Source organism: Ricinus communis, chromosome 2, assembly GCF_019578655.1.
Source record: "Ricinus communis isolate WT05 ecotype wild-type chromosome 2, ASM1957865v1, whole genome shotgun sequence".
Lineage (NCBI taxonomy): Eukaryota > Viridiplantae > Streptophyta > Magnoliopsida > Malpighiales > Euphorbiaceae > Ricinus > Ricinus communis.
In genome coordinates this window covers 8,397,709-8,425,047 of record NC_063257.1, presented here as the reverse complement: position 1 = coordinate 8,425,047, position 27,339 = coordinate 8,397,709, and the positions used below count along the sequence as shown (strand labels likewise).

Genomic DNA, 27,339 nt, shown 5'->3' with positions numbered 1-27,339 from the left:
ATAAAGATAATTTTTTAATTATTTTAAAAAAATAATTAAAAAAAAAACTAAATAGAAGAGCAAATGAATCATTGTTGCTGCAAAAAGAATATCAAAATTTTACTAGAGTTTCTTTTTTCTTGGTAGTCACTTATTGGATTGAAGACTAGGTATATGGTAATTTCCATAAATGTAATAATTTGTTGATTTTATATAATATATAAAGAGGGTCAGGGTTCCATGGAATCACATCACCTATTAATTTTTAATGCTAAAATAGCTTTATGATTTAGTTATTTTTCTTAGAAAAAAAAAAGAAAAAATAATGAATGTGGAGGCTTTATATTTATTTCGAAAATCAAAAGGACGTATTGCTACTTCTACTTTGTTCCTTCTTTTTTGGAATAAAAACCCAAAAAAAAAGAAAGAAAGAAAAGAAACCATCTTCAATTTATAGTGATAGATATAATGCCCCAAAAAAGCACCTTTTGTCATAAATGACAATTTAAGAAACGACTAAAATGACCAATTGCATGACTTAATAATTTGAATTTTTTTTTGATAAATTCAATTTATTATGTGATTTATAGAAATAGATTTTTAATTAATTAATACATATTTATTTTTGTCAATTATTTAATGTTAATGTCTAAATATCTTTATATATGATTTATTCTTTTATTTTATAAAAAGAATATTTAAAATCAATTAGGATGAGTGATATGATATATGACTCTTATTTAATAAATTTATAAATTATGACTGAATCCACTAAAATTTATCATCAATTATGTTTTCCAAATCCAAGTTTAAGATGATTTATTTATTTGATTGCAAAACCAATTTCAAGGCATTTACCCTTTTAACTGATAATTATAATTGTCCAAAAAACTTACAATTCTAACGAAAAGGATAAAATAAACATTATTTACGCACTATCTCTTTCCTAATTTACCCTTTTTTCATAATTAGATTCTAAAATCGCCGAACGAGCTGCCACTCTGTCTCGCGCGATCCTCAACAGATCGCTTAATTCTTCCACGTGGACTCAAACACCAATCTGTCAGTCTGTAATCATACCAGTCCTGTCAGCTTAGCACATTCCTACATCTGAATTCTTGAAACGCGTATAGCGTGAGCAACCTAATTATAGCTCGTTTTTCCCTTTTCGGTACGAAATAGCTTTTCTATGAACTTTCCCTTTCTTTAATATCCGTAAATTCGTAAAGCTCCCAAGGGTAGTCCAGTCATTTAGTTCTGACACACTGGACTTAACAACCCTATCCATTTAGAAACAGAAAAAAAAGAGGAAAGGACGAAAACACACCTGCGCTAGTCTCTCTGTTCAGAACTCTTTCTATTTCTTTCTCTAGAATTTGCATAGACAGTCTCTCCGTACTCTGATACAGAATCTTTGATAGGACGAAATTGCCCTTCACGTACCTTCAAAATTCCCAAACTCACCCGTGGATAGAGATTCTATATCTCTAGTCAAAGATCCTCTCTCTCTACTTGCAACTGACTAAAATCATTTTTCTCTCTGTCCGTACAAAATTTCCTTGCGATTTCTTTGTTCATGGAAACAGCGTGAGTTTTTGAAAGGAAAAGAAAAAGAAAGAAAGAAGAAGATAGAAATAAAGAAAGAAACAAAGAAATGGATTTAACAGAAGGAGTAGGAGAGAGCTCGTCTCCACCGAGGAGTTGCTTTGGGAGTTTCAGTAACTACGATGTGAAAAACGATGTGTTTAATCGGTTGATAGAGAGTGGTCACCAGGATGCTGTTTCTAATCCTGACTTGTTTCGTGAACTGCTTGATTCTCATTTCAATCGCTTGCCTCCTAGGTTTTTCTATTTATTTTATTTCTTTTTAATTTATACCTAAATGTATATGTCCATGTTTTTGGGTGATATTTGTGCTTATATTATGAGAACGTTCAGTGCGATTGAAAATATTGTAGTTCGTGAGTGAATACTGTTTGAATCGGTTACGGCTACAGATGTAAATTAACTAGAGTGTGCATGGTGTTTTTCTTTTTTTCTTTTCTTTCTTGAACTTGTGTATTTTTTTAGAAACTTTTGGTATATTAGGTAATTTTTGGTAAACTTTTGGTTAAAGTTTGTGCTCATACATGTTTTTGTGCTTTGTGCATCTAATTTTGCGTGGACCGATGGACTTATTGTTTTCTGCTTACTTGTTTGATATCAGTTATGGGTTTGATGTGAACATGGATAGAGTAGAGGATGTTCTGTTACACCAAAAACTTCTTGCATTGGCTAAGGACCCGGAGAAACGTCCCGTTTATCATATTCGTTTTCTAGAGGTACTGTACCACCTATTTCTTTCACGACTAAAGCTGGTCTTAAATAAAGGTCAACACCTTTTCTTTTGAGTGTTTGTGCATGAATAATAATTGGATCCATAGTGTATTGGTGTTGCTTTTCTGTAATTTAAACCCTCAATTACCAACTATTATTTTCTGAGGTGAAGAACGACTTAGATTTATTTATTTTTTCTTTTGGATTTTAGAGTAAGATTTAAATTCTCATCATGAACATGAATTATCTGTAGATATCGATGGTACTTGGCAGATTCTGGGGTAGCAATACAACTTTATTTCACATTTATATCTTCTGACATTGGATCATAATTAGAGAGCTGTGTAGCATGATGGAAGTCATTCAAGATTTAGTGATTTTGTGGAAATGGTTGCTTATCATGGTTGATGGATGTTACCCTCCAAAAGAGGCGTCTGTGTCTGTTTACAAATTTTTTATTAAGATGATTTTGTATTTGGCTGTTGTGTGAATTAGCTTACTTTATATTGGAATTTCCTTTGACTTGGAGGGTTATATGCATTACTCATGTATGCAAGACATTCATAAATTTTCTTCCTTTAATTCTATTTTTCTTTCTTTTGTCTGGGGGGGAAGGGGGGGTGGTAAGAGAAAGAGAGCTCTCTAGACAGAACACTGTTCTTGAGAATGGTTAGATTTCTCCTTGAAATTTTGGTTCAGTCAGCAAAACTTTGCGGATATGCCAACTATGCTTATCCTTTGCCATGAGAATGACAATCTTTTTGCATATGTTTATGACATTATATGATATCTCTTCTGAAAAAATGATGAATAAGTAGCAAGTTGAAGTAGCATATGCCCTGTATATACAGATATAAATGGATGGAGAGCATCCTTAACAATGGTGATTGCAAAAAGAGCCATTTTGTATCTTATTTGTGCTCTATAACTTTTGAAGTGCCAGATTTTGGCAACATAGCAGGTCTTAAAAGTATTGATTATGTGAATTAAGCCTAAACATGATGGCCCTGGATTGTGAGCCAATGCTTACTAATTTTCTTACAGATTAAAGTGATAGCAACATAGATGCAGTGTGAAATAACATGTTAGACTCTTTGTATTATGGATGAGCTAATCTGTACTAGAACTGTCAGGCAGCTATGATGGAGGATAGTATCACCAAATTATGTATGGTAACGCTATCAAAAGGATAATTATTGATGCATGATATTGCAGGAGTATTTATGAATGTTAATGAACTTGATAATGTCTACTATTATGTTTTCAAATTTCACGCTTAAGATGACCTGAACATCCATATCAGTGATATGTAAAATGATTTTAGGGATGATTATTAAATCTCTTAGGTTCAGGTGTAGAGAGATGATTTAACAATGATGGTCTCCTTTTCATTTTTAGCTCTAGGTTATTTAAATTTGAAAGCTTACTAAAAACTAGCACCTGATCTCTCAATCACAATTCAGAAACTTATTTAGAAGTTACCTGAGATCTTAATGTGGGCTATTATGTGCACCAAAAGTATATTTCCTATTCCCAACTTTTCAACCTTGTAGTTAATTTTCTCTCACTGCATTTGTGAATTCAAACTTCATCTTTTTTGGCTAGTTGGAAAACTAAACTTGTTTTCTATTGGCTTCTTTTTGAACTTTTCAATCTTGTTTATTTTAAGTTTTCTTCCCTAGCTCCATGGGTGCTCTAGATGGTGAGTATAAGTGTTTGATTTGGCTGTATAAATCACTTTGTTATGTTTTGGCTTTAGGATCTTTTTGATGTAGTGCTATTTGCTCTAAGGATTTCTATTGCTCAGCTATAAAGTTGAAAACCTTTGTTAGTATTGAGATTTGAAGATTCCTATAAACTGACTTTCCAGCTGGAGTAATATTTTTTGTGATCTTTTCCTGCTATTCTGTTTCAGCAATGTAGCTAACATTCATACTTTCCTTCTCTTTTTACTTCTTTTTCCTTTTTGCTTGCTGAGTAGAACCTCGGCGCTAGATCCGATGATGGTGATGACCAACAAGTTTTGAACGTTATTTCTCCTGGAAGGCCAGATTTTGATGCAGATAATGGAGCTGTGCCATCAAATAAGAGGTATTCTATTCAACAAGGATCTTACTTCTCTGTGTTCTATCTATTATTTTAAGTGAGTGCATTTGCACGACATAGTGATGAAAATTTTTGGCAACACCGCACCACACTCTTGATGCTTTCATTTTAGTATTCTATAAATTGTTGATTTTTTAGTGCATCTTCTCCTCTTTATTTATTTATATTTTTATGGCTTGTAAGTAGAATCAGGGATTCCGCAATTGACTTTGAGCCCTGCTCTAAGCTCGAGGATCTAAATTTGGATGTTAGAAAGACTTCCAAGGGGGTGGAGGAAACATATCATATGGAAAATGTTTCCAGAAGGTATCTTAACAGAGCTTTATCAGTATTTTCTTGTGGTACTCTGTAAATTCTGAAAGAACAAAAAGATCATCTAATCTTTTATATGTAAGCCATGCATGTGGAAGAATTTTATAATTTTGTTTGGGAATATGGTTAGCTTCCTTGTAGTTAGTTCATGATGTGTTCATGCATGGTTGGGAATGTTTTTGGCTGGTGCAAATTGCAATCCTCAGTTTGTTCCTTCTCCAGGTTGGCATTGGGAGGTTCTTGTCAATAAGCTATGCTTTGCTACTTTTCTGTTTTCATAATTAGAGGAAAGTGCTAGTAAGAGGTAGATGATCTCTAATTGGAGTGACATTGAAGTAAAAATGTTCAGAATGTTTTGTTTTTGTTCCTTACTATATGGTTCAGAAGTACTGTCTTATTTTTATTCTTGTATTAACATCTTTCTATCCCTTTGAAAAGATTTTCTCTTAAAATCTTGGAAATTTTTGGAAAAAGTAACCAACTATGTTATCTTATCCGACTAATTTATTTTTTTTTAAAAGATTTTGTTAATAAGAAATTAGAAAACTCTTTTGAGACTCATGAAGTATAGGTGTTTATCAAAAGGATCTCATTCTATGCGAGATGTTTTTAAATGATGTAATATAAAATATACATGAATTTGTAAGTAGAACACGACATCTATTTTTTAAAATGCTTATAGATTGGTTTGAGATTTTTATGAAATTGCATATATTAAAATGAATAAGATCTCTTCTATCACTTCTAGATCTTTTGTTTGTCATTTATGCATGTAAAGTAAGTTGTTTTGGAAATTTAATGCAGACAAGAATTTGTACCTGTTCCAATTCATGAAGTTATATTTTCCACAGTTGACAAACCAAAGCTTCTCAGTCAGGTATTTGGGAAGAATTATGCTCCAGTACTCTATTTTTGAATTGTTCTTTCTCTTATGTAGGCATTTTTATTACAATGGTTAGGCTCCATGAACTGAAGCACTTTTCAGTGACTAATTTCTGTACTTTTTTGAGATTTCGTGATTGATTTCCACTTACGAAAATATGAACAACAAAATAAAATTAAGATTGGATCTATTTTCCTTATGAAGGTGTTTCTTTCTTCTGTTCTGCAAATCAAGAACAAATTATGTCAGTAACTATTGTGCTGATATTTCTGGTTTTCCAAAAGAAATAAAATTTAGAGCAATGCCTTCCCTAGTTCTTTTGTATGATTACACATCAGGTTACTGAGAACGTGATGGGATGTTATAGGTTTCTAAATTTTGTTTTATTTTATTTTCTGAGTGGCTTTACTGCCTGTATTAGGACGCACTTGTTCTCTGTTTGGAATTTCTCTGCTAGATGCAGTTTGTAGATATCTTTAATTGCACTGAAGTTGTTTTTAGGAAAAATAACAAAAACACCTATGTTTTTTTATTATTTACCAAATTTATGGTGTTAATTTTTTTTTAATTTTTACTGTCTTAAAATATGAAAAATACGGTTTTTTGATTTTTTTTTTTAAAATTACGATTTAGGTTTTGTTTTGGTAAAACAACAAAAAAAACAAGTAAAGAACAACCAAAAAGCAACAAAAAAAAAACAGTATTTTTGAAAAAAAATAATTTGCACAGTAAAATGATTTTTTTTGTTGATTTTAGGGTATTTCTGAAAAGTTCCTTGTTTCTAATGTATTTTTTTTTTTAACCTTCAAACTAGCTAAAGTGTTAGAGGCTATGCATGGTTGGTGGCTATTAGGTACAAAGTAGGGAAGGAGTGTGCAACCTTAAGCCCTCTGCAAATTATCTGAAGCAACTTGCAATATTTGTAAGATATAGTTACATTTTTAAAAATAAATGGAGGATGTGAAACAATGTAGAAAATGGTTTTAAGGAAACATGTCAACTATTTGACACTAATTTCAAAATTTGTCTCATATCTGGTAAAACGTTTTGATGTAATGAAATAAAATATACTAGCCAATGTTGATGAATTTGAGCAGTTGGGATTGATATCGTTTGACAGTTTGATCAAGAATTGTGAATCTCTTCTAATAAGATGTTTTCTTGTAGCTTTCTGCTCTGCTTTCAGATATTGGACTTAACATCCGTGAAGCACATGTTTTCTCAACAACTGACGGCTACTCTCTGGATGTATTTGTGGTGGATGGATGGCCTATACAGGTAGTTGTTACTTGTTATAAAGTAATTGTATTTCGGCTAGCTGTTTGTAATACTGAGTTTTATATGTCAGCATTGTCTATGGAGTCGTTCTCCTAGATTTTTATCTCACATATCATAATTCAGTTTTACTAGTTTATTCTCATCGCCTGTTCTATTTTCCCTTTTCTTTCCTGTGGTTCTATGAGGCTTCCTGTATGATTTAACAATTTGGTGATGATTTTCTGATTGTTTGAAAGTACATGCAGTACCTGTGTTTTATCTCGTCCTTGATATTCAGTGAAACAATCACATAAATTTGGGTTATACATTCAGTTATTGCCATTTGGTGAATATTCACTTTTCTCTTTTGTTGTTTCTATTAATCAAATTGGTTTATTTTAAAGAATTATGCTTTTTCCTAGGAGAAAGGCCTTACATTACATTAAGGAGCATTGTGATTATATTTCCTTAACAAAGGCCTTACATTATATTAAGGAGCATTGTGATTATATTTCCTTAACAAAGGCCTTACATTATATTAAGGAGCATTGTGATTATATTTCCTTATGACAGGGATCTGTGCTGAGTCCAAATGTTGCTGACTTTGCAATGTTATGGCCAGGATACAGATGGTTTGCTTGAGGCTATGGGGAAAGCAATTGCTAGAAGTGAGGTAAAGTCTGTTCCACTGTAATGCAATTGTTTGAATGTAAATTTTTACTTTGCTTAAATCATGTTATCTTTTTAAGAACTTGATTTGCTCTATAACAGAGTTGGGGGAGATTGTTTCTTTATGTTCAGGAACTGGTTTCAAAATTACATTTTCCAATTGTTAATGTAATTATCTGGAAGAACTGCACATGTTGTGGGAGAAATTCTAGTTAGTCTTTGGTAATGAATGGGCATGTTCCTGTTGGTGCTAGTTGCTTTTTAGTTGGCATGTAACATGGGATAGAATTTCCTTACACCTAAGGTTGAGGGAAAGAGGGATTCAGGTAGCTAGTATGACTGAATATGAGTGTGTGACACATTGTAAAGAGAAAAGTTAAGCTAATTGGGAAATTCATCTGCTGGAAGGATCTGTAACCCATTGTCATTAGGTTCTGGCTGGTTGTGGTGTTTTCTTCTGAATTGGGTATGGATCTTTGATAGGTGTTATGCAAATTCTTCCCAGTTTTGGGTTTTGCCCAGCCATAGCAGGTTATGGAGGGGACCTTGGTGTGTATTTCTGTCTTTTGATAAATGAGAGACAAAAAGAGATGATTCTAAAATGAAAGGAAAAAGAATTGGAAAATGATATTCTTTTCCCCTACTTTTTGAAAATTTTAATAAATTATTGTTATTTGTTTGTTGCAACTTTCAGTATGAGTTGCATTCCTTCCTCCAGGTGTGTCCTACAAAGTTGGAACTTTATGAAATGTGCTTGAACTATTTTAAAGTCATAAGTAATTATAGCTGCAAGTATGAACTTGTCTTTTTATATCTTTTTTTCCCATCCATCAATGGTTCAACCAGGTAGAAATAGTGTTGAGTCAGCATTGGAAAGTAAATGCAGATATTTGAAAAGCATGCTTCTTCTCTGAAGGACTACTGTCATGTAATCAGCCATCAAAAGGGAGCTGACTACTCGACTTGATTAACCAAATTTGCTAGCTTTAAATGTCAATTGACTGAAAACTGATTTATGGGCAAAAATGATTCAGTGGCTATAGTTTAGGCTCCTTTTCTTTAAGAAAAAAAAAAAAAATTAATAAAAGCTATAACTGCAAAACTTTTATGACTATCCTCTCTGAAAGTGTAGGGGTCATGGTCTGGTTCTTCACATTCTCATTCAGCTATGAATAAAGCTTTAGCAGCAGCAGCGAGATCTGGAGATTGGGAAATAGATAGACGATTAATAAAGATAGGAGAAAGAATTGCATCTGGTTCTTGTGGAGATTTGTGAGTTTGACCTTTTCTGACTTGCTACTTTCCATTAATCTTTTCTTCTTTAATATTATTTTCGTTGTCTCATTGTTAGCTTCTGTTTGTGTGAAGGTATCATGGAGTTTACTTTGGTCAAGATGTGGCTGTTAAAGTTCTTAGATCTGAGCAATTAAATGATACTCAAGAAGAGGAGTTTGCTCAAGAAGTTGCAATCCTAAGGTGAATAGTTTTCTAAACTGTTTTAACAATTTATAGTTTGAAATTGGTTTTTGCCGAGCACGCTGACTAAAAATGTTCATTCCTTTTCCTATTTTGATAATATCATTTTGTTGCATACCCTTGGTTCCAGAGTTTTAAATTCTTCAACTCAAGGTTACTTCAAATATGAAGGAAAATGACTAAATTGTACTAAAATGAATTGTTACTCGAAGGATTCAGTTCTTGAACACAAACTTCAACTCATATATCTCATACTTCCCTTGACATATGCTAGGATTATTGAATAAAAATTATCCATGAAACTGGAAATACTGATGTCATTTACAATTTTATTTAGTGAGGTTGGTACATCCCAATGCTAATCTGTCAGCTAGTTTTTCAGTTTCGACGGTATTCTGTCCTCTGGACAATGCATGGGCCCACGGGCAGACCAATGAACTCTAATTAATTATACTTTTTTTCTGTACTTGCTAAACTCCTATATGATGTGTATTCCCATATTATGCCCCTAGGCATGTTATTTCACTGACCATGTTATCCATAATAGAATGAACATTATCATTTGGATATGCTTTACTATTTGAGCTAAATTCTTCATTAGAATTCTTTGGCTGCATAAAAATCCTAATCTTGAACTTCATGAATATTTGTGCATCTATACCTCTTCCCTTATTATAACTGTAGTCAGTTTTATCTAATATTTCTCAATCTACTTGGCAATCTGTGTGTTTATATTTGCAACTAGACGAGGTGAGCCTTTTTATAATGATATGGTTGCCCTTTGTGCTTGGAGGCACACTGTTCAAGTTATGGAACAGCCTTATTTGCCCTGGATCTTGTCACATTTGATTATCTTTTTCTTTGGTTTTATGTTTTCTTGATGCAGGCAGGTCGAACATAGAAATATTGTTCGTTTTATTGGTGCATGTACGAAGTCTCCACATTTATGCATAGTAACAGGTAGATAATTCCTTGCATAAGAAAAACTTTGATTTTGGTTTCTTTCTTCTGCACCTCCCTTTTCTTTTTATTTGATCAATGGCCATTGAAACATGCACATGTTTTGGAGAATAAAAATAGATAGAACATATGCAGATAAATCCAGTAATTGAGTTTCTTTTAGAGACTTCATTATTTCTATCATTTCTTTATTTTCCTCAACTTGTAATGGATAATCAGAACTTAAGTCGGCATTTGAGATTATATTGGTTGAATAAGCACATTTACATAACTATGACATGTTGTCTATGGATCATGAGACCATGCTATAGACTAGAGGCAGTTGTTTCTGCTGGTGCCAACATTATGAATGAAATAGATTGTCATGACCTAGGAATGTAGCCATGTGAACCCTTTTTCTCTCTCGTTGCTTCCAAAAGAAAAATGGTATTGTGAAGTCATGTATGCATCGTAAAGTGAAAAAGGGAATGGTGATTTAGATAATCTTGTAGAAGTAGAAGAAAAAGATGCTTTTGGTAAATATTCTTCTTTTCTTGCAAAGTATGTCTCTACTATGACTAAAATATGAGAAGCCTCATTGGTCAAGTGGTCTTGTCCATGGTCTGTTTCCATGAATACATTTAGCTTAAAAGTTACTTATCTACACAAGCAAATGCCAAATTGTTTATTAGTTATTTCTAAGTGCATGTGCAAATAAGTCTTGTGGATGAACTTCATAAACTGTGTCTTTGGACATCTTTCGCAAGATATGAAGGTGAAAGTGTCTCCATGGAATGCAGCTTGTTCTTGTCAAAATAAATAAAATTGAATGGGAAGTGGGGAAAACCTATCGTTTGAGAAATCATATCATAGAGCATTTTTTGGATAATATTCAAAATCATTTCTATTTTTTACTTTAAACTTTAAAGTTTTTTGGCAATTGGGTACAGTAAATGCTGCAACTTCAGAAGTTTGGAAGGTTCCTGTTGTGCTTGGTGCGTATGTTTAGAGGTGTCTTTGGTACTAACTCTTATCGGGATCTTTGCTTGCTTTGCTCTTGGTTATTTAAGTTTCCACTTTCTTTCCAGGTTTGTAGAGTGTATACTTTCATGTAGCTAAGCGGCACTCTGAACCCCCCTAACACGATGGCGTCTTTTTGTAAACAAGTATAATGACAACTGAAAATCACAAGAGGTTAATGGTATTTGATTGGTTTTTGCTTTCTTTGGTGTATAGGTTTTTCGTTGCAAACTTTTCTTTCTTTGGTGGAAGTAGGTTTTTGCTTGGAGATTTTGCTTTCTTTGATAGATGTAGGTTTTCCTTCTTGCCTTTGGCTTATTGGAGAGATAAAGCAGGGTTGACCAAACAAGTGGCTTGGAAAAGGGTGATGATTTCTCAGTTATTGAGAATCATTTTTTTGTTTAGCAACGGATCCATTTCCACTTCTTTTCATCGCAGATAAAAGACTGGCTCTGCTACCATGACAAATGGACTTGGGGAGAATTCATTTCCAAAAGCTAGCTCAAAGGAAGAGGGTGCCCAATCCACATATATATATAACATAACAGCCTAGTAACTAGGCAATGTGGGATAAATACAACTTCTAACAACCTAGAAGTGGATTAAAAACCTTTGTATACTTTCATATTTTTTTCCTTCATTATTCTTAATATTTTTTTTTTCTGCGAGTGCTCATTAGATCTATATGTGTCTCTGCACTAGTCATTGGCTGCATTTAAGTGGAATTTGGATAGTGCTTTTCCATTTTGTTTTTTGGCATTTGTGGATAGGGGATAAGACAAACCATGAACATTTCACACTGTCGTTCGATTTTATGAGGACTTGATTTTATTTGGTTATATTACGATAATGGAGGCTAGTTCTCCATTTTTAGAAGGGTGTTACTACAAAGGAATGTACTTTTGCTTTTCTTTATTTGACGAAGACTTAAAATGCATTCATGAGTCTGACTAAGTAGATGAACCCTGTGTATCACAGATTACATTGCAGTACTTTTAATTAACTAATATTCATCTTTATTCAAATGCTACCAAATTAACATAAAATTTCTGTATGTAGTCTCACTTTAATACTGAAGTAAATACAGTTTCAAGACTAATTCCTCTTCCAGAGAAGCAGGATAGGCTTTTGAATTGAAATTTGGATTTTTTCTATTTCAAACAGATTTTCATATAAATAAGTTATTTCTATTTAATACTGTCTCCCTATGTATTCTTGCTTGCAGAGTATATGCCTGGTGGAAGTCTCTATGACTACTTGCATAAAAACCATAATGTATTGAAGCTTCCTCAGTTGTTGAAATTTGGAATAGATGTTTGCAGAGGAATGGAGTATTTGCATCAGAACAATATAATTCATAGGGATCTGAAGACAGCAAATTTGTTAATGGACACTCACAATGTAAGATTCTCGTTTTGATTGATTGAATCCAGATCGCATATTTGTTGGGCCCTAAATACATCAGTATGAAGTATTTCTAGATCAATCTTTCTTTAGCTCTTGGGCTCTAAGTTAGGTTGCGGATAGAGTGAGATGGGGCTATGTCTTGAATATTTAATATAGGAAAAGAATCAAGTTCATTACTTTGAACAATTTGTTAACTTTAATGGGTGTCTATTGGTTTAGCTCAATGATGGGAATTGAATCATTACCTGCTCTGCAGGAGCAGAAATGGTATGTTGATCCTCGTGACGTTTCAGTTAGAATTGGAGAAAGATATGCTCCCATTCCTAATTTGTGCAAATTGCTCAAGGATACGACTCCTTTCGGTTCACCATATGCTAATCTCCTGGTTTAGATTGTCCTTGATACGATTTCTTTGTTAACTAGTTATATGGATAAGTAATTTAATAAATTTCAAATATTCCTCACTATTGATGTTATGAACACCACATCAAGCTCATGTTGCACAAATAGAATTCTTTGGAGTTCTCATAAACAATGTAGTTGATGTCTGTATGTGGCCCTCTAGTATTATGTTTTGATCTGCTTGTCATGTTTTCTTATAATTTATTAGAGTTGGTGTACAGATATGTTTGCATATGTGTGTAGGTTTATTACATTTGTTTATTTATACTTGTCAACTAAATCAAAGAATATGTTTTTGTCTGAAGGTTGTCAAGGTGGCAGATTTTGGAGTTGCTCGGTTCCAGAATCAAGAGGGTGTAATGACAGCAGAGACTGGGACATACAGATGGATGGCACCTGAGGTTTGAATCTTTTATGTTTGCTTTTGTGATTTTGCCTTTTCTAGCTTCTTAACTTTAAAGAGAAATATAACCTTAATTGTGTTCTGAGCTCTGAGGAATTGGGATCTTTTTGTCCATTTTAATCATCAGTATTTGCTGCTTGCTCGCAATTGCTCTGTGCATTTAATTTTATGGAGTGCTTTCTTAAACTGTAAGTCTTTCCAACAATATCAAGAAACAAGATAATATTAAACCTCTACATTTTTGAATCATCATTCATTAATCATAGTCTTGACTGCCACTTGTCTATTAAGAAGTGAATCAGAGTATTGTACTTATAGAACAGTTGTCCAACTTTTGCTTATTTCCAGTATCACTAGGATAGTCGGATGATTCAAAATTTTTCAGAGTGTTTAGTCTTTATTTTTGAAGTAAGTTCGTCTTGTATATATTTTATTGGATATCAAATATATTAGCTTGTTAATCTTAGCCTGCTCCTTAGTTAATATAGCCTGCTTTGTTTTTTAGTCATCTTAAAATCCCAATTTTCCAAATCTTATATAAAACTGTTATATGAGTTCTGCTATGGAAGTTTATCCCTATTATGTTGAATCTTCATGTGCTATTTGGTGCACCTTTCTTTTTTCACTTCAGATTTAAGTCTCTTACATGCAATTTGTCTCTTTTAAGGTTATAAACCATCAACCATATGATCAAAAAGCAGATATATTCAGTTTTGCTATTGTACTGTGGGAACTTGTAACAGCCAAGGTATGACCTAAAGTGATGCCAATCTTTGTGCCTTTAAAAAAGATTCAAGTTTAGAATAGGTCTTACTGTTTTGAACAGAAATTTTCACTTGGCACTTTTACTGGTGTTGCAGGTACCGTATGATACTATGACTCCACTACAAGCTGCCCTGGGAGTAAGACAGGTTTGCGCTTCGTTTATATGTCATAATGTATTCAACCTGATAGGGAAATTTGAATTGCATGTTCTTTTGTAGAAGTGCATGACAATATTGCTTTCCCATCTGTGTCAGATATATTATGTTTGCACATGCTTTTTTAGCGACAATTGCAAATGTTTGTGGGATAATAAGTTTTGTTAGTTATTAAAGTTTCACAGAATATTTCTATGATTGTCCGTGTTATTAATTTGTCAGTTATGCTTTCTGAATTGAATTTTTAAATTATAATTTGAGCACCAAGCACTTTTTAACTGACAAAAGTCTTTATGTTCTGGACATACTCAATTCTCCTAAAAAGGACCAAAAAGGAAGTTCTAAATTGCAGAAGCCACCTCACTATGTAAAAACTATCGAGACTAATTACACTTGCATCTAGATGCATCAATCAGGAGGTAAAGCTTTCATGTTAGGATGGTTGCCTACCAGCAACACTTTGTTTGGATGGTGTTTTCCGAGGTTTTTCAGGTTTTTATAAGGTTTGGTAACCCTACCCTTGTTTGGGAAGGAAGTAGCAACTAGAAGTCTAAAAGTTTATAAAAACCCTTTAAATCTTAAATTCCATCAAATTGTGGGTTTGGGAAGTAGAGTTTTTGGCAGGATTAATTTTTAACTTTAATACTAAACCCTCCTTTTCCAGTACTTTAAGTCAAAGAGATATATATCTTAACTCCTAAAACCGTTATTTACCGTCCATCATTTCTGGACAAAAGTAGAATCAAGAACTCGACCTTCTTAAAGTCTATCTTCAAATACTTTATAAAACCTTACCTTACCTTGAAATTTGAGTGGTATTTTAGCTTTCCAAATTTTATGGGCCAGGTGACGAGTAATAGTTTCTTAAGTTTATTGGTCTGAGTGAAAGTAGTTAAGAGGGAGACAAATAAAGATGGATGAACAAGAAAATTGATTAAAAGAAATACCACCAAATCCTTTTATCTCCAACTAGACAACATTGTGGAATCCAACAAAGCTAACAATTAGAGAAACTCTGTAATGCTCCTGCTTTTGAGTGGTATATATCTAGAATTTAAAACAGGCAACTTTAAATATTTTCATGAAGATAAGCTTAATAAGAAAACAGTGTTCTGTTTTGGGTCAACAACTTGTTTGTTCCGTATGTGTTGCGTCCATAATCGATGTTTTCTAATCTATTTTGCAGGGGCTGCGGCCAGATCTTCCTCAGTATGCACACCCGAAGGTATTACACTTGATGCAGAGATGTTGGGAAACCACTCCTACTGACCGGCCATCCTTCTCTGAGATAACAGTTGAACTTGAAATGCTTTTACAGGAAGTTCAGGTAAAGTTCTTTCAACACTTCAACCACCCTCCACCGCAAAATTCGAAATAGCTATACTTCCTATACATCTAATCGGGCGTTCATTTGTCAGGAAACTAAGGATGCATCAAATGGCAGCTGAAACAATGCTGTATGCATATACGCAATATTCTAACAGTTACATTTTGATGATTCTCTCTTTTTTTTTTTTTGGTTGTTTCATCAAAATAGTTAACAGAGTTCTATGTACAACCGAGGGAAAAGATTTTACGAAGGATGACACACTACAATACTAAAGGAACAATGTCCGTGATTTTGTAATTTTTTTTTTTTTAAATTCTTCCACAAATATCGGCTTCTTATAGAGGATTCAGATTTATTCCACGCAGTTGTAAAGCTTTTAAATTGTGACGCATGTTTTTGTGCACTTAGGCCTTCAAAATTAGGGTTTTGCCTATTTCTTATCTGGTCCTTCTGGTGTGATTTTGGTCTTTTGCATGGTCTATTGTCACCTTGAAGGGTTCCTTATCTTTCCTGATAATTTCAGTCTCTTATCTTTGTTGGGGATATTGCTACTTTAATATCGATCAAATCAGATAATTGAAATTAGGCTATTATGCTTTGGCGGCTTCTGCATTTTCCTTTTGGAACAATTGTAATCGAAACGCATAGAAAGGGGTACAAGGGGGGCAAGACCAGTTCCTGACAGATATGGCAATGGAGTCAGCAGCTTCATTCGCGGGCCTGTTGAACAAATGAAGGCGGCATAACAAAATAAGAAAAAAGATATTTGCATTACTACATGATATAAATAATATTGAACTACAAATTCTAACTAACTTCTTTGTTTGTATGGTAAGTTACAGAATCTTTTCTCTTTTTCCAAAAGAAAAAACTAAAAATTTGCATTTACTACATGATATAAAGAATATTCAACAACAAATTCTATCTTCTTTGTTTGTTAACATTGAAAGTTGGATTGCCAAAGGTCTCGAGTTGGAGAAGAGTGGTCTCGAATTTGATTCTTCTCCATCTATTTTGGAATTAAACTTTTGGAAACTAGGGACCGAGTTTATCATAGAGACCTCGCGTGATATATCTTTTTCTTTTATATTTTTTATTCTTGAATTCATAAATTTTTACATGTACGTGTATCCATGATATAATTTCTTAGAGATTTCTGGATTAAAAAAAAAAAAAAAACGCTCCAAGTCTAGCTGTAAAAAACATTGAGAGGAGTTTTTATTGACATGGGACATTGATCATGATATTAACATCTTGCCATTCTTCTTGCAGAAGTAATTGAAGTTGCATCATGCTAATTTGTCAGCTAATGCGTTAATAATTCATTATCTTCAGAATCTGGTAAGTCATCCATACAATAAGAGTTCTTCGATTCTCATTTCTCCTCTTTGAACCACATTCGTTTTATAGTACCAAACATTGACAATTTGCTCATTCTTGTGGTTATACTGATCTTTCATTTGTGATTTCCTTTTTTCTTTAATGATTCTATAAATAAACAAGTACATGTATTATTATTTTTAGAGTCGGCAACACTATTTAAATTAATAAATGGGAAATCAAATAAAGAAATTTCAAGAGTTAGAATTGTAATAAAAGAAGAAGATAAGATCTTGTAACCAGATTATGCTAATTGATTGTACGAAACATTTAATTAATTATATTGTTAATATAATACTTTTTTTTTTCTTTTATCTTTACTGGCTTCGACAATGATTACTTCTATAGCAACACGAAGAAAAAGAAAATGATTAGGTATTATTATGAATGCATTGACTTGTATAATAGTTAATTTGATCTAACAAATCCTTCCCATCTACGGTTACTAGAAAACCTAGTGAGGGAAGATTCTTTGTGGCCCTCATATGCATAAAAACACTGCATAAATCTTCATTGAATAAAACATTAACCATGAACGAACGTAAATAAGGGAGAAGAAAAATAAGAGAGGAAATGAAAGTTTGGATTTTTCTTTTCTTTTTTAGAAATCAGAGGAAAATAAAAGAAAAATAGAAAATAATGACAATTTTTCTTTTCTCTATTTTCTCTCCAATTGCGAAGTGAAAGGAAAATATTATTCTCTTGTAATAAATAAAGGGTAGAATTGTAAATGTTTAAGGTTATAATTGTAAACGAAGAAAATGAGTTATTTTTCTTGATTTTTTTCTTTTATCCAAATATGAGAGAGAAAAGTAAAGGATTTTACTACTTAATTGTCCTCTTTATGGTGTTTTCTCCCTCACAAAATTCTCAAAGAAATAAAATAAAATAAAAGAAGATAAGACACAGCAGTTGATTAATTGACTTTTATTTAATTATAATGAAACTTCCACTCGACGACAGGATAAAACATTAGATTATCAATTTAATTTAAAAATTAATAAGTAACAATTATTCTTTATTTTGTTAAAAATAAACAATTATTCTTTATTACCAAGTGACGCGGAGTGTTGGAAAAATGATTGCTGCATGGGCTCCTCTTAATTATACTTATGCTGTCAAAGTCCAAGATCATGATGAGAGAATGGACTGATTATTAGAGAATATGTCGATTAAGAGGGGATAAGTTCATTGTTAGAGTATAGGTTGAACATGAAATAATAAATCGACCAGATAGATAAGTGTAGGCTGAATATGAAAGAGTAGGCCGAACATGAAAAAATAGACCGAACAGATAAGAGTAGGTCGAGCATAAAAGAGTAGACCGACTATGAAGAATAGGCCGGGCATGAAAAAATAGACCGAACAAACAATAATAGACTAAATATTGCATATCGAGTTGTCATAACCAATAAAACAGGATTGACTAAGTCTAAATTCAAGTACAATAAAAAATCTTGAAGACCAAGTTTTAATTAGACTCTAATTAGAAATTTAGCCGGATCTAGGATTCTGTTGTATGATCAAGAAGACTAATTTTATTAGAATTGGGAGACTTTACATTCACAAAGTCGTACTCCTTATAGGATAAGGAAACCTTTAGTCTTTATATAAAGGATTGCGATACAAAATGTATTAAGGAATATTGTTGTAATATTAGTTGACTTACCTTAGTTAGTATATGCTATAATTATAATTTCTTTAACATAAGAGAATAATGCTAGAAATTAGCTCTAATTTATTCCCTATATAAACATGTACTCTGATATATATATACATGCTGTAATATTGTTATAATAGATATATAGAAAACCATTTCATTCAGCTTTTCTTCTTCATATACACTGCTATTTTTACATGGTATCAGAGCAGTAATTCTGGATCAACTTCCCACTTAAAACATCATTCAATTTTGCACAAACAAGAAGAATACTAGCAGCAGCAAAAGCATCCACAGCTACTCCATCCTTTCTCATCTCATCCACAATATCCAATACCTCTATAACATTCTCATTCTGGCAATACCCATAAATCATCGCATTCCATGATCCACAATCTCTTATTGGCATTTCATCAAACAACTTTCGAGCAACACCAACCAATCCAAACACCAAGAACATGATTTCTACCATAGACCCATCAAACCCATATTATGTCCACCCATCAGATCATCCTGGACATATACTTGTCCCAAAAAAAATTAAATGGTTCAAATTACTCATCATGGAGTAAATCAATAATCCATGCACTAACAGCCAAAAACAAAATTGGTTTTATTGACGGAACCATTCAATCACCTTAGCAGTTGACAAACCAGCAGAATATGCCATCTGGAAACAATGCAATAGTCTGATTTTATCATGGCTAAATCACGCTGTAGAACCTAATCCAGCTAGAGGAGTTATTCACGCAAAGTTAGCCCAACAAGTTTGGAAAGATTTTAAAGATCAATTTTCACAGAAGAATGCACCGATAATATATCAGATCAAAAAATCTTTGGCCTCTCTCTCACAAGGTACTATGGCAGTTTCGACATACTACACAAAAATCAAAGGCCTTTGGGATGAACTAGAGACTCATCAAGCACTCCCTACTTGCAATTAGCTAAAGGCACATGATGATCAAAGAGAATAAGACCGATTAATGCAATTCTTGATGGGTTTGAACGACGTTTATAACAACGTTCGCTCAAATATTCAGAAGATGTCCCCATTGCCTAATGTGTGTCAAGCTTATTCTCTTGTTGTCCAAGACGAAGCACAACGACAAATGACCTCAGAACCAACTGGACCTTTCTCTATTGCTGCTGCTATTCAAAATCGATATAATAGCTTCTCGAACAACTCTAAAGCCAGATACTGTGAACACTGTAACAGAAAAGGTCATACAATTGAAAATTGCAGGACCCTGAAATTACATTACAAATTTTGCGATAGAAAAGGCCATACAGAGGACCGTTGCAAATATAAAAATGGAACTTGGATCCTCAATAACACAAAGCCTCAAAACAGTCGACAAAATCAATCACAACAACAACAGCGTGGACAGTGCAACAATTTCACTTTTGCTGCGAATGCCACAATGTTATCTCAATCAGATAATAAGCAAGATTCTTCTAAATCCCTCTATGGCCTCTCCACCGAACAACTCCAACAACTTGCATATGCCATTTCTATAATTTCTTCAAATCAAAGTTCTGGTAATAACGCTTATGCAAATGTTGTAGGTCTGTCTCCTTTCTCTAGTGCTTTAATTAATTCTGCATTTACAAAACCTTGGATTTTGGATAGTGGAGCCACTGATCATATCATTTATGACCCTATACTTCTCACACAAACAAAATCTTTCTCCATACCTGTTGTTAATTTTCCTACTGGTTCATTTGCTCCAATCACTTCCATCGGAATTGTCCCATTCAATTCAGACATAACATTAGAAAATATCCTGTGTGTTCCATCTTTTAACTTAAACTTGATGTCTGCTAGCAAAATTACTAATGCTCTCAACTGTTGTGCCATTTTGTTCCCTTCCTTTTGCGTTTTACAGGACTTGCAGACGATGGGGATGATTGGCTTGGGTAAACAACACAATGGTCTATACTACATGTCTCCATTGCAAAAGACTTCTGCATCTCACCAAGTTTCTCACCCTTCAAGTCTATGGCACATGTGGCTTGGACATCCGTCACCATCCCGTCTCAAACTAGTTTCTTCATTATTACCTTTACAAAATCTCTCTTATAATAATGATTGTACTGTCTGTCCCTTAGCTAAACAAACAAGACTTCCATTTCCATTAAGCTCTATATCAACCCATGATGCCTTTGAATTGATACATTGTGATATTTGGGGGCCATATAAAGTTCCTACACATTCAGGTGCACATTTTTTTCTTATCATTGTGAATGATTTTACGAGATGCAGCTGGATATTTCTTATGCAACATAAATCTGAAACATAACACTTTTTAACATCTTTCATTAATTTTGTTCATATCCAATTTCATACCCATGTTAAGGCCATTAGAGTGGACAATGGTTCAGAATTTCTATCCCTGAATTTTTTTTTCATTCACATGGCATTGAATATCAACGCACTTGCGTGTATACTCCCCAACAAAACAGAGTTGTTGAGCAAAAGCATCACCACATACTTACTGTTGCTCGTGCATTATTATTTCAATCTCATTTACCACTTGATTTTTAGGGTGAGTGTATCTCAACTGATGTTTACCTCATTAACCGAATTCCATCACCATTGTTATCCAATAAATCTCCTTTTGAATTGTTATATAAACATCCACCTTCTTTTAATCACCTAAGAGTATTTGGCTACCTCTGTTATGCAACTATTGTTCACCCCATCGCTAAATTTGATTCTCGTGCTAAGTGTAGTGTCTTTGTTGGCTATCCTACTGGTCAAAAGGGCTATAAGCTTTATGATATGGATAAAAAAAATTCCTTGTTAGTCGAGATGTTCAATTTTGTGAAACTACTTTTCCTTTCTCTTCCACCCCGACTAATATCACCCCTGATCACTTTCTTGATATTACACCTGACTCGACTCCTATTGAACCATCTGCTACAACTAACCCATCTCCTCTCACACAAAAACTTGAGCCATTACATATTGCTCCACCAACACATAATCCTCTTGACCAACCAACTATAACTCCTCAACCCGAACCTGATACACTTCCTTCAAACACATCAGATCCTATCCGACAGTCCACCCGTTTCAGACAACGTCCTGTGTGGCATCAAGACTATGTAATGTCTGCTCAAGCCCATCAATCCACTTCGGTCTCCAGTCCTATAAAAGGTACTCGATATCCTATCTCTAATTTTCTTTCATTTTCTCGTATTTCTCCTCCCCATCGTACTTTTCTAGCTAACATTACAGGACACTCCGAACCCAACTCCTATGATGAAGCCATTCTTGACCCAAACTGGCAACAAGCCATGAATGTGGAATTAGAAGCATTGCAAAAAAATAACACACGGAGTATCGTTCCTTTGCCAGTTGGACAAAAATCCATTGGTTATAAATAAGGGTACAAAATTAAGTACAAATATAATAGGACAATTAAGCGTTACAAGGCTCGTCTTATTGCAAAAGGTTACACTTAAGTTGAGGGTGTTGATTATCAAGAAACGTTTTCACCTACAGCCAAACTCACTACACTTCGTTGCCTTTTTACCGTCGCTGCTGCTCGACAGTGGTATACCCATCAATTGGATGTTCAAAATGCTTTCCTTCATGGCAATTTGCATGAAGTTGTATACATGGATATCCCACCAGGCCTTCCTCGATAGGGGGAGAATACTGCATGTCGACTCAACAAATCTCTCTATGGCCTCAAACGAGCATCAAGAAATTGGTTTTTCACTTTTTCAAATGCCATTCAAAAGGCTGGTTATCAACAGTCAAAGGCTGATTATTCTCTTTTTACAAAGGCTAAAGGAAATTCATTCACTGCCATCCTCATTTATATTGACGATATTCTCTTGACAGGAAATGATTTGCAGGAAATGGAAAGTCTGAAAGGATTCCTCCTTAAACATTTTCGCATTAAAGATCTTGGAGACTTGAAATACTTTATGGGGATTGAATTTTCACGATCAAGAAAAGGAAACTCTTATGTAATCATCTAAAGAAATTGCTTTCAGATATAAGTGTTTCCAATTAAAGCAGTTTCGTCCCAAGAAGGCAAATTATGGATTATATAGTGATTTATCAAGAGATTATTCATTCAATGCGTAAAACAAATTGGGGATTGGTTTTATGGTTGTGTGGATTGACTTGGAAAAGGCCTATGATAGAATTTCTTAGCCTATCCTTAAAAATACTCTCGAGGATATTGGTCTAGGCTTGGAGTGGGTGCGAAATATTATGTCTTGTGTCGAATCCTCCTGTTTATGTATTCAATGGAATGGAAACAAGCTATATGCTTTTAAACCTTCTAGGGGTACTTGACAAGGTGATGCCATATCCCCTTATTTATTTGTATTATGTATCAAAAGGCTTTCTCAACTGATTTACAGAGTTGCAAGGTTTAGCAAGTGGAGGCCTATTTGCCTTTCTAGAAATGGTCCTCTGATTTCACATTTGATGTTTGTAAATGATATGGTTTTGTTTGTCAAAGCTGACACTGATAAAACGAAAGTGATTATAGGATGTCTGGATCAGTTTTGCAAAGTTTCAAGCCAATGGGGAAATTATGCTAAGTCTTATATGTCTACCAATGTGGATGAGAATTTAGCCAATGAATTATCTACTTTATCGGGTATTCACAAAGGAAATATGCGCTGGATATTTTGCAAGATTCAGGCCTTACAGGTGCTCGTCCAGACAAATTTCCAATGGAGCAGAATTTGAAACTCACTTCTACAGATGGAGAATTGTTAAATGATCCTACCAAATACAGAAGATTGATTGGACGATTGATATATCTCACCTTTACAAGACCAAATATTGTTTACTCTGTTCGAACTTTGAGCCAATACATGCATGAACCTCGCAAACCCCATTAGGATGCTGCTCTCCAAATACTCAAATACATCAAAGGGTGCACTGGGTCAAGGCTTGTTACTACCCTTTAATAATAATCTTACCTTAAAAGCTTTTTGTGATTAGATTGGGGAGGTTGTCATGCTACACGAAGGTCAGTTATAGGTTATTGCATCTTTCTTGGCAGCTCTCTCATTTCATGGAAATCTAAGAAAAAACAAACGTTTCTAGATCATCAGCAGAGGCCGAATATCGAGCTATGGCTAATACATGTTTGGAACTAACTTGGTTACGCTTTATATTGCAAGATTTAAAAGTTACACAAACATCTCCTACACATTGCATATTGAAATAGATTGCTATATAGTTCGAGAGAAATTACAAGCCAAGACAATCAGTCCTTCCTATGTTCCCTCACGTTTCCAGCTAGCAGATATCTTCACAAAAGCCTTGGGAAAAGAGCACTTTGTAACATTGTACGGCAAGTTGGGACTTCATGATATTCACTCTCCAACTTGAGGAGGAGTATATTAGTTGACTTACCTTAGTTAGTATATGCTATAATTATAATTCCTTTCACATAGGAGAATAATGCTAGAAATTAGCTCTAATTTATTCCCTATATAGACCTGTACTCTGATATATATACATGTTGTAATGTTATTATAATAGATATATAGAAAATCATTTCATTCAGCTTTTCTTCTTCATATGCACTGCTATTTTTACAGAATGTCAGATACATTCATTATTCTATAAGTATCACACACTTTACAATTTAAAACCATTACTGATTTAGCCATCGAAGTGCGTTGCCGGACAATTTTGTCTAATGCTTTTTAACCATTATTTTAGGTACATCAAAGCTCAATTTAAAGACTTTATTGATAGTTTACCTTTCTTGATAATAATAATAATAATAATAATAATAAAATACCAATGGGGCGTTAATTTTTCCAATTACATGAGCTATATAAGATGAAAGAAAATGAAAACATACAAACATGTCGTTATGGAAGCCAGTTCAGAGATAACATGAAGGGACCATGAAGTAAGAACATATAAATAAAATTAAAAATAAAAATAGCAAAAGGTAGAGACTCTAACCAGCTTCCGATATAATTAGCTTTAGAAATGGAGTAGCGTCCACCAATCATATGGTTTTACCAAATCTCATCAATTTATTTGAGAATTAAATTAAAGATTAGCTCATTTCTTACAAAAATTTAGCTTAATTTGACGTTAGATTATTTGATCAGATCAGATGTATCCTACCCACTGATCTGTCTTTATTCACTTTTCTTTATATACAAATATTCATGAAAGAAAAAAACAACATGAAAAATAGAAAAATATATATTATATTGTTAAATGTCATAGTGATAATATTTAATAATTAATGTCTCAAACTCTTTTTTAGTGGATTAATGCGTCAATAATTACATGCAAAAAATAACTCACAAACAAATATATAATACATTGTCAGTGAATTAAAAAAATTTAATCTGATCATAAACATACATTTTAATTTAAATAAAATATAGTGTTCAAATTTCTTATATCTCGTTTATAATAATAAGAGTGCACGTGCCATGCTCTCTCTATGAATATAGAATGAGATTAATTAACCACATTGACCTAGATTTGGAACATCAAGATTAAATTCTGGAGCTATCTTCCTACTTCACACTCCAAACTGCTAATAGATAAGTTATCATATTAGTGCAATAGAAAAAAATAAATAAATATTATATAATTTTCATTGACCATTTAGTCATTTTCTTTTCTAATCTAACCAGGTTTAAATACTCTATTAATAATAAAGAGAGTTGATCTTCTCCAGTAAACTCCAAATTTAAAAAGAAAAATAATTTAAGTGATTTTTATAATGTAATGCAATAAAAGAAAATAATTTATTTTAGCAAAAAATATTTTCTCTTTGCTGCAAAAATAAATTATTTTTTACGAAAAGAAATAAAGAATGCCATCAAAAATTAAAATGGAAATGGACTGTTATATGAAAAATTAGACATGTGGGGTTGGATCCTAGAGGCAAATGATGCTCATGTAATTTGATTTTTAATTCAATTAATCTTTTTCTTAAAAGATTTGATAATAAAAAGTGAGTTTAATGCAAGCAAGAACATCCGACACTCCACATTTGAAGACAATTATACGAATCGGACCGCATGAAAAGATATTTGTATGTCTTAAAGTCAACTATACTATTATTCACATTTCACATGGGTTTCTGATTAATTATACTTTTATTTAATTAATATGCAATTTTTTTTAAGTTATTGAGCGGAATGAGTTATGAGTTATATAACCAGGATAGTTATCTTTATTTATATATATATATATTAAATCAAAGGGTGAAACCATAATATCTTATGCATCTGATTAGATATTTTATGTATTGTATGGGGAAAAAAAGATATTTAGGAGTTGTTTAGTTCTAAAGAATATTTTTCATTTTAAATTTTAAATTTTTTTTTATATTTTTAAGTTTTTTTTATATTTTATATTTTTTATTTTTTATTTGAAAAATTTTAAAAATATTAAGATTTAAAATAAAAGCTACTTATATATATCGGTCTAGATAAATATAACAAAAAGTGACTCTGTATTTTCCAAATAAGAAATATTTTAAATGTTTTCTACATTCAAATATAAATATAGAGATTTAGAAAATGTTTTCTAAATTAACTAAATATGAAACTCTACTATTTTATTTTCTTAGAAGAATTTTCTGAAAAATAACTTCAATTTGCCACAATTAAACAGGTCCTTAGCTTTCTTTCTCTTTTCTTCACTTTTGAACAATATAGTTTTATATTTATTCTTTATAAAAGTATAACTTTATCCTCCTTTTATCCCCAATATTTTTCTTTTTTCCTTTTGTCTCCAGCTAGCAAATTGCATAAGATTATGCCCAGAAAAGAAAAAAAAAGAAAAAAAGGCTGGACGTTCTTTATATATATGTATATATATTCGAAGAGTAGGTGAGGGGAGAAATGCCTGAAATTTTCTTGATGGAGACTTTTCAAAACCTTAACATTGTTGCCACTTTTACAATGAAATAATACATACGTTCATACTTACAACCATAAATCAAGATTCAACGTATCTTAAATATTATAATAACTAGGATTTTTATTTATATTTGAATATTTTTATATTATAATATTAAATAAATAATACATATTTAATTATTTAAATACTAATATTTCTCAGTTTAGTGGGAACATATATCTCAATAGGAGGTATTGTCTTCAAATGATTGAGTAATAATAAATGCTCACCAACTTCACGTACCCTTTCTCTCTTATCATCATCCTTTTCCTTTGACCCTCTGCCCTATTCCTCTGCTACCACTACATTATAGCCAACTTGCCCTTAACCAATTTTGGCGTTTATTATGGTCAAAGTACTAATAGTTAATAGTTTTTTTTTTTATTAATTAATATTTTAAATTTAAATTTTGATTATGCAATTGTGTTAGATCTGTTAATGACGCATTTTTTTACTTGTAAAAATAATATAATTTAAAAACCTATATATTAGATGGTAATAATTTTTTTATTAACTTAATAAAAATTTTAAATTCGAACCTTAAATATACAGTTGAGTTAAAACTCTTGAATTAGTTTTTTGCCACCTGAAAAGATTCTACGCGATAAGCTTAGATTAACTCTAAATATATATACAAAAATAAAATAATACAATAAGGAGGAAAGCGTATAAAATCTGTATCTATGGTTTAACTTTTTGACATACAAGGGTCATGTGGTTTTTTTATCACCCTTTAGTACCCTGAGAATTAAAACGTTAACAATTTATATCTAAATTCACTAACATCCTTAATTCAATAGTTGTAGTTTATACATTTAGTGTTAATTAGTTACGACTTCACCACTATTATATTTCTTACCAACTTAGATTCATTTAAAATTACCAATGTCAAATTTTATAAAATTTGGAGGGAGAAAAACAGTCTCACAATTTTTTTAATTTTTTTTTGATTCTAT

At 32.6% G+C, this 27,339-nt stretch overlaps 1 protein-coding gene across 6 annotated transcripts; it reads left to right on the top strand.

The window, feature by feature from the left end:
* The first annotated feature begins 1,161 nt into the window (after window positions 1-1,161).
* LOC8258099 (serine/threonine-protein kinase STY8) lies at window positions 1,162-15,859 on the top strand. Of its 6 annotated transcripts, none has more exons than XR_007214717.1 (17): window positions 1,162-1,821; window positions 2,186-2,300; window positions 4,277-4,386; window positions 4,588-4,707; window positions 5,518-5,590; window positions 6,450-6,518; window positions 6,764-6,877; window positions 7,476-7,526; window positions 8,655-8,794; window positions 8,891-8,998; window positions 9,885-9,958; window positions 12,183-12,358; window positions 13,072-13,167; window positions 13,297-13,357; window positions 13,837-13,917; window positions 14,030-14,080; window positions 15,276-15,393. XR_007214717.1 is itself a non-coding variant. In XM_048370735.1 (17 exons), the coding sequence occupies exons 1-17, from the start codon at window positions 1,634-1,636 to the stop codon at window positions 15,535-15,537; spliced, it is 1,737 nt and encodes a 578-aa protein (XP_048226692.1). In that variant the 5' UTR covers window positions 1,169-1,633; the 3' UTR covers window positions 15,538-15,859. The 6 variants fall into 6 exon arrangements, 5 of the variants coding, with proteins under 5 accessions (XP_048226690.1, XP_048226691.1, XP_048226692.1 ...); XM_048370735.1 differs by lacking the exon at window positions 13,297-13,357 and adding an exon at window positions 15,508-15,859 and having other exon boundaries at window positions 1,169-1,821; window positions 15,276-15,416; XM_048370733.1 differs by lacking the exon at window positions 13,297-13,357 and having other exon boundaries at window positions 1,167-1,821; window positions 15,276-15,859.
* The last annotated feature ends 11,480 nt before the right edge of the window (window positions 15,860-27,339 follow it).

Coding starts and splice junctions, on each gene's coding strand:
- LOC8258099 (XM_048370733.1), top strand. CDS start 1,634: ATGGATTTAACAGAAGGAGTAGGAGAGAGCTCGTCTCCACCGAGGAGT. Junction 6,519..6,763: donor TGAAGCAACTTGCAATATTT/GTAAGATATAGT, acceptor GTTTTCTTGTAG/CTTTCTGCTCTGCTTTCAGA. Junction 6,878..7,475: donor ATGGATGGCCTATACAGGTA/GTTGTTACTTGT, acceptor TGTTATGGCCAG/GATACAGATGGTTTGCTTGA.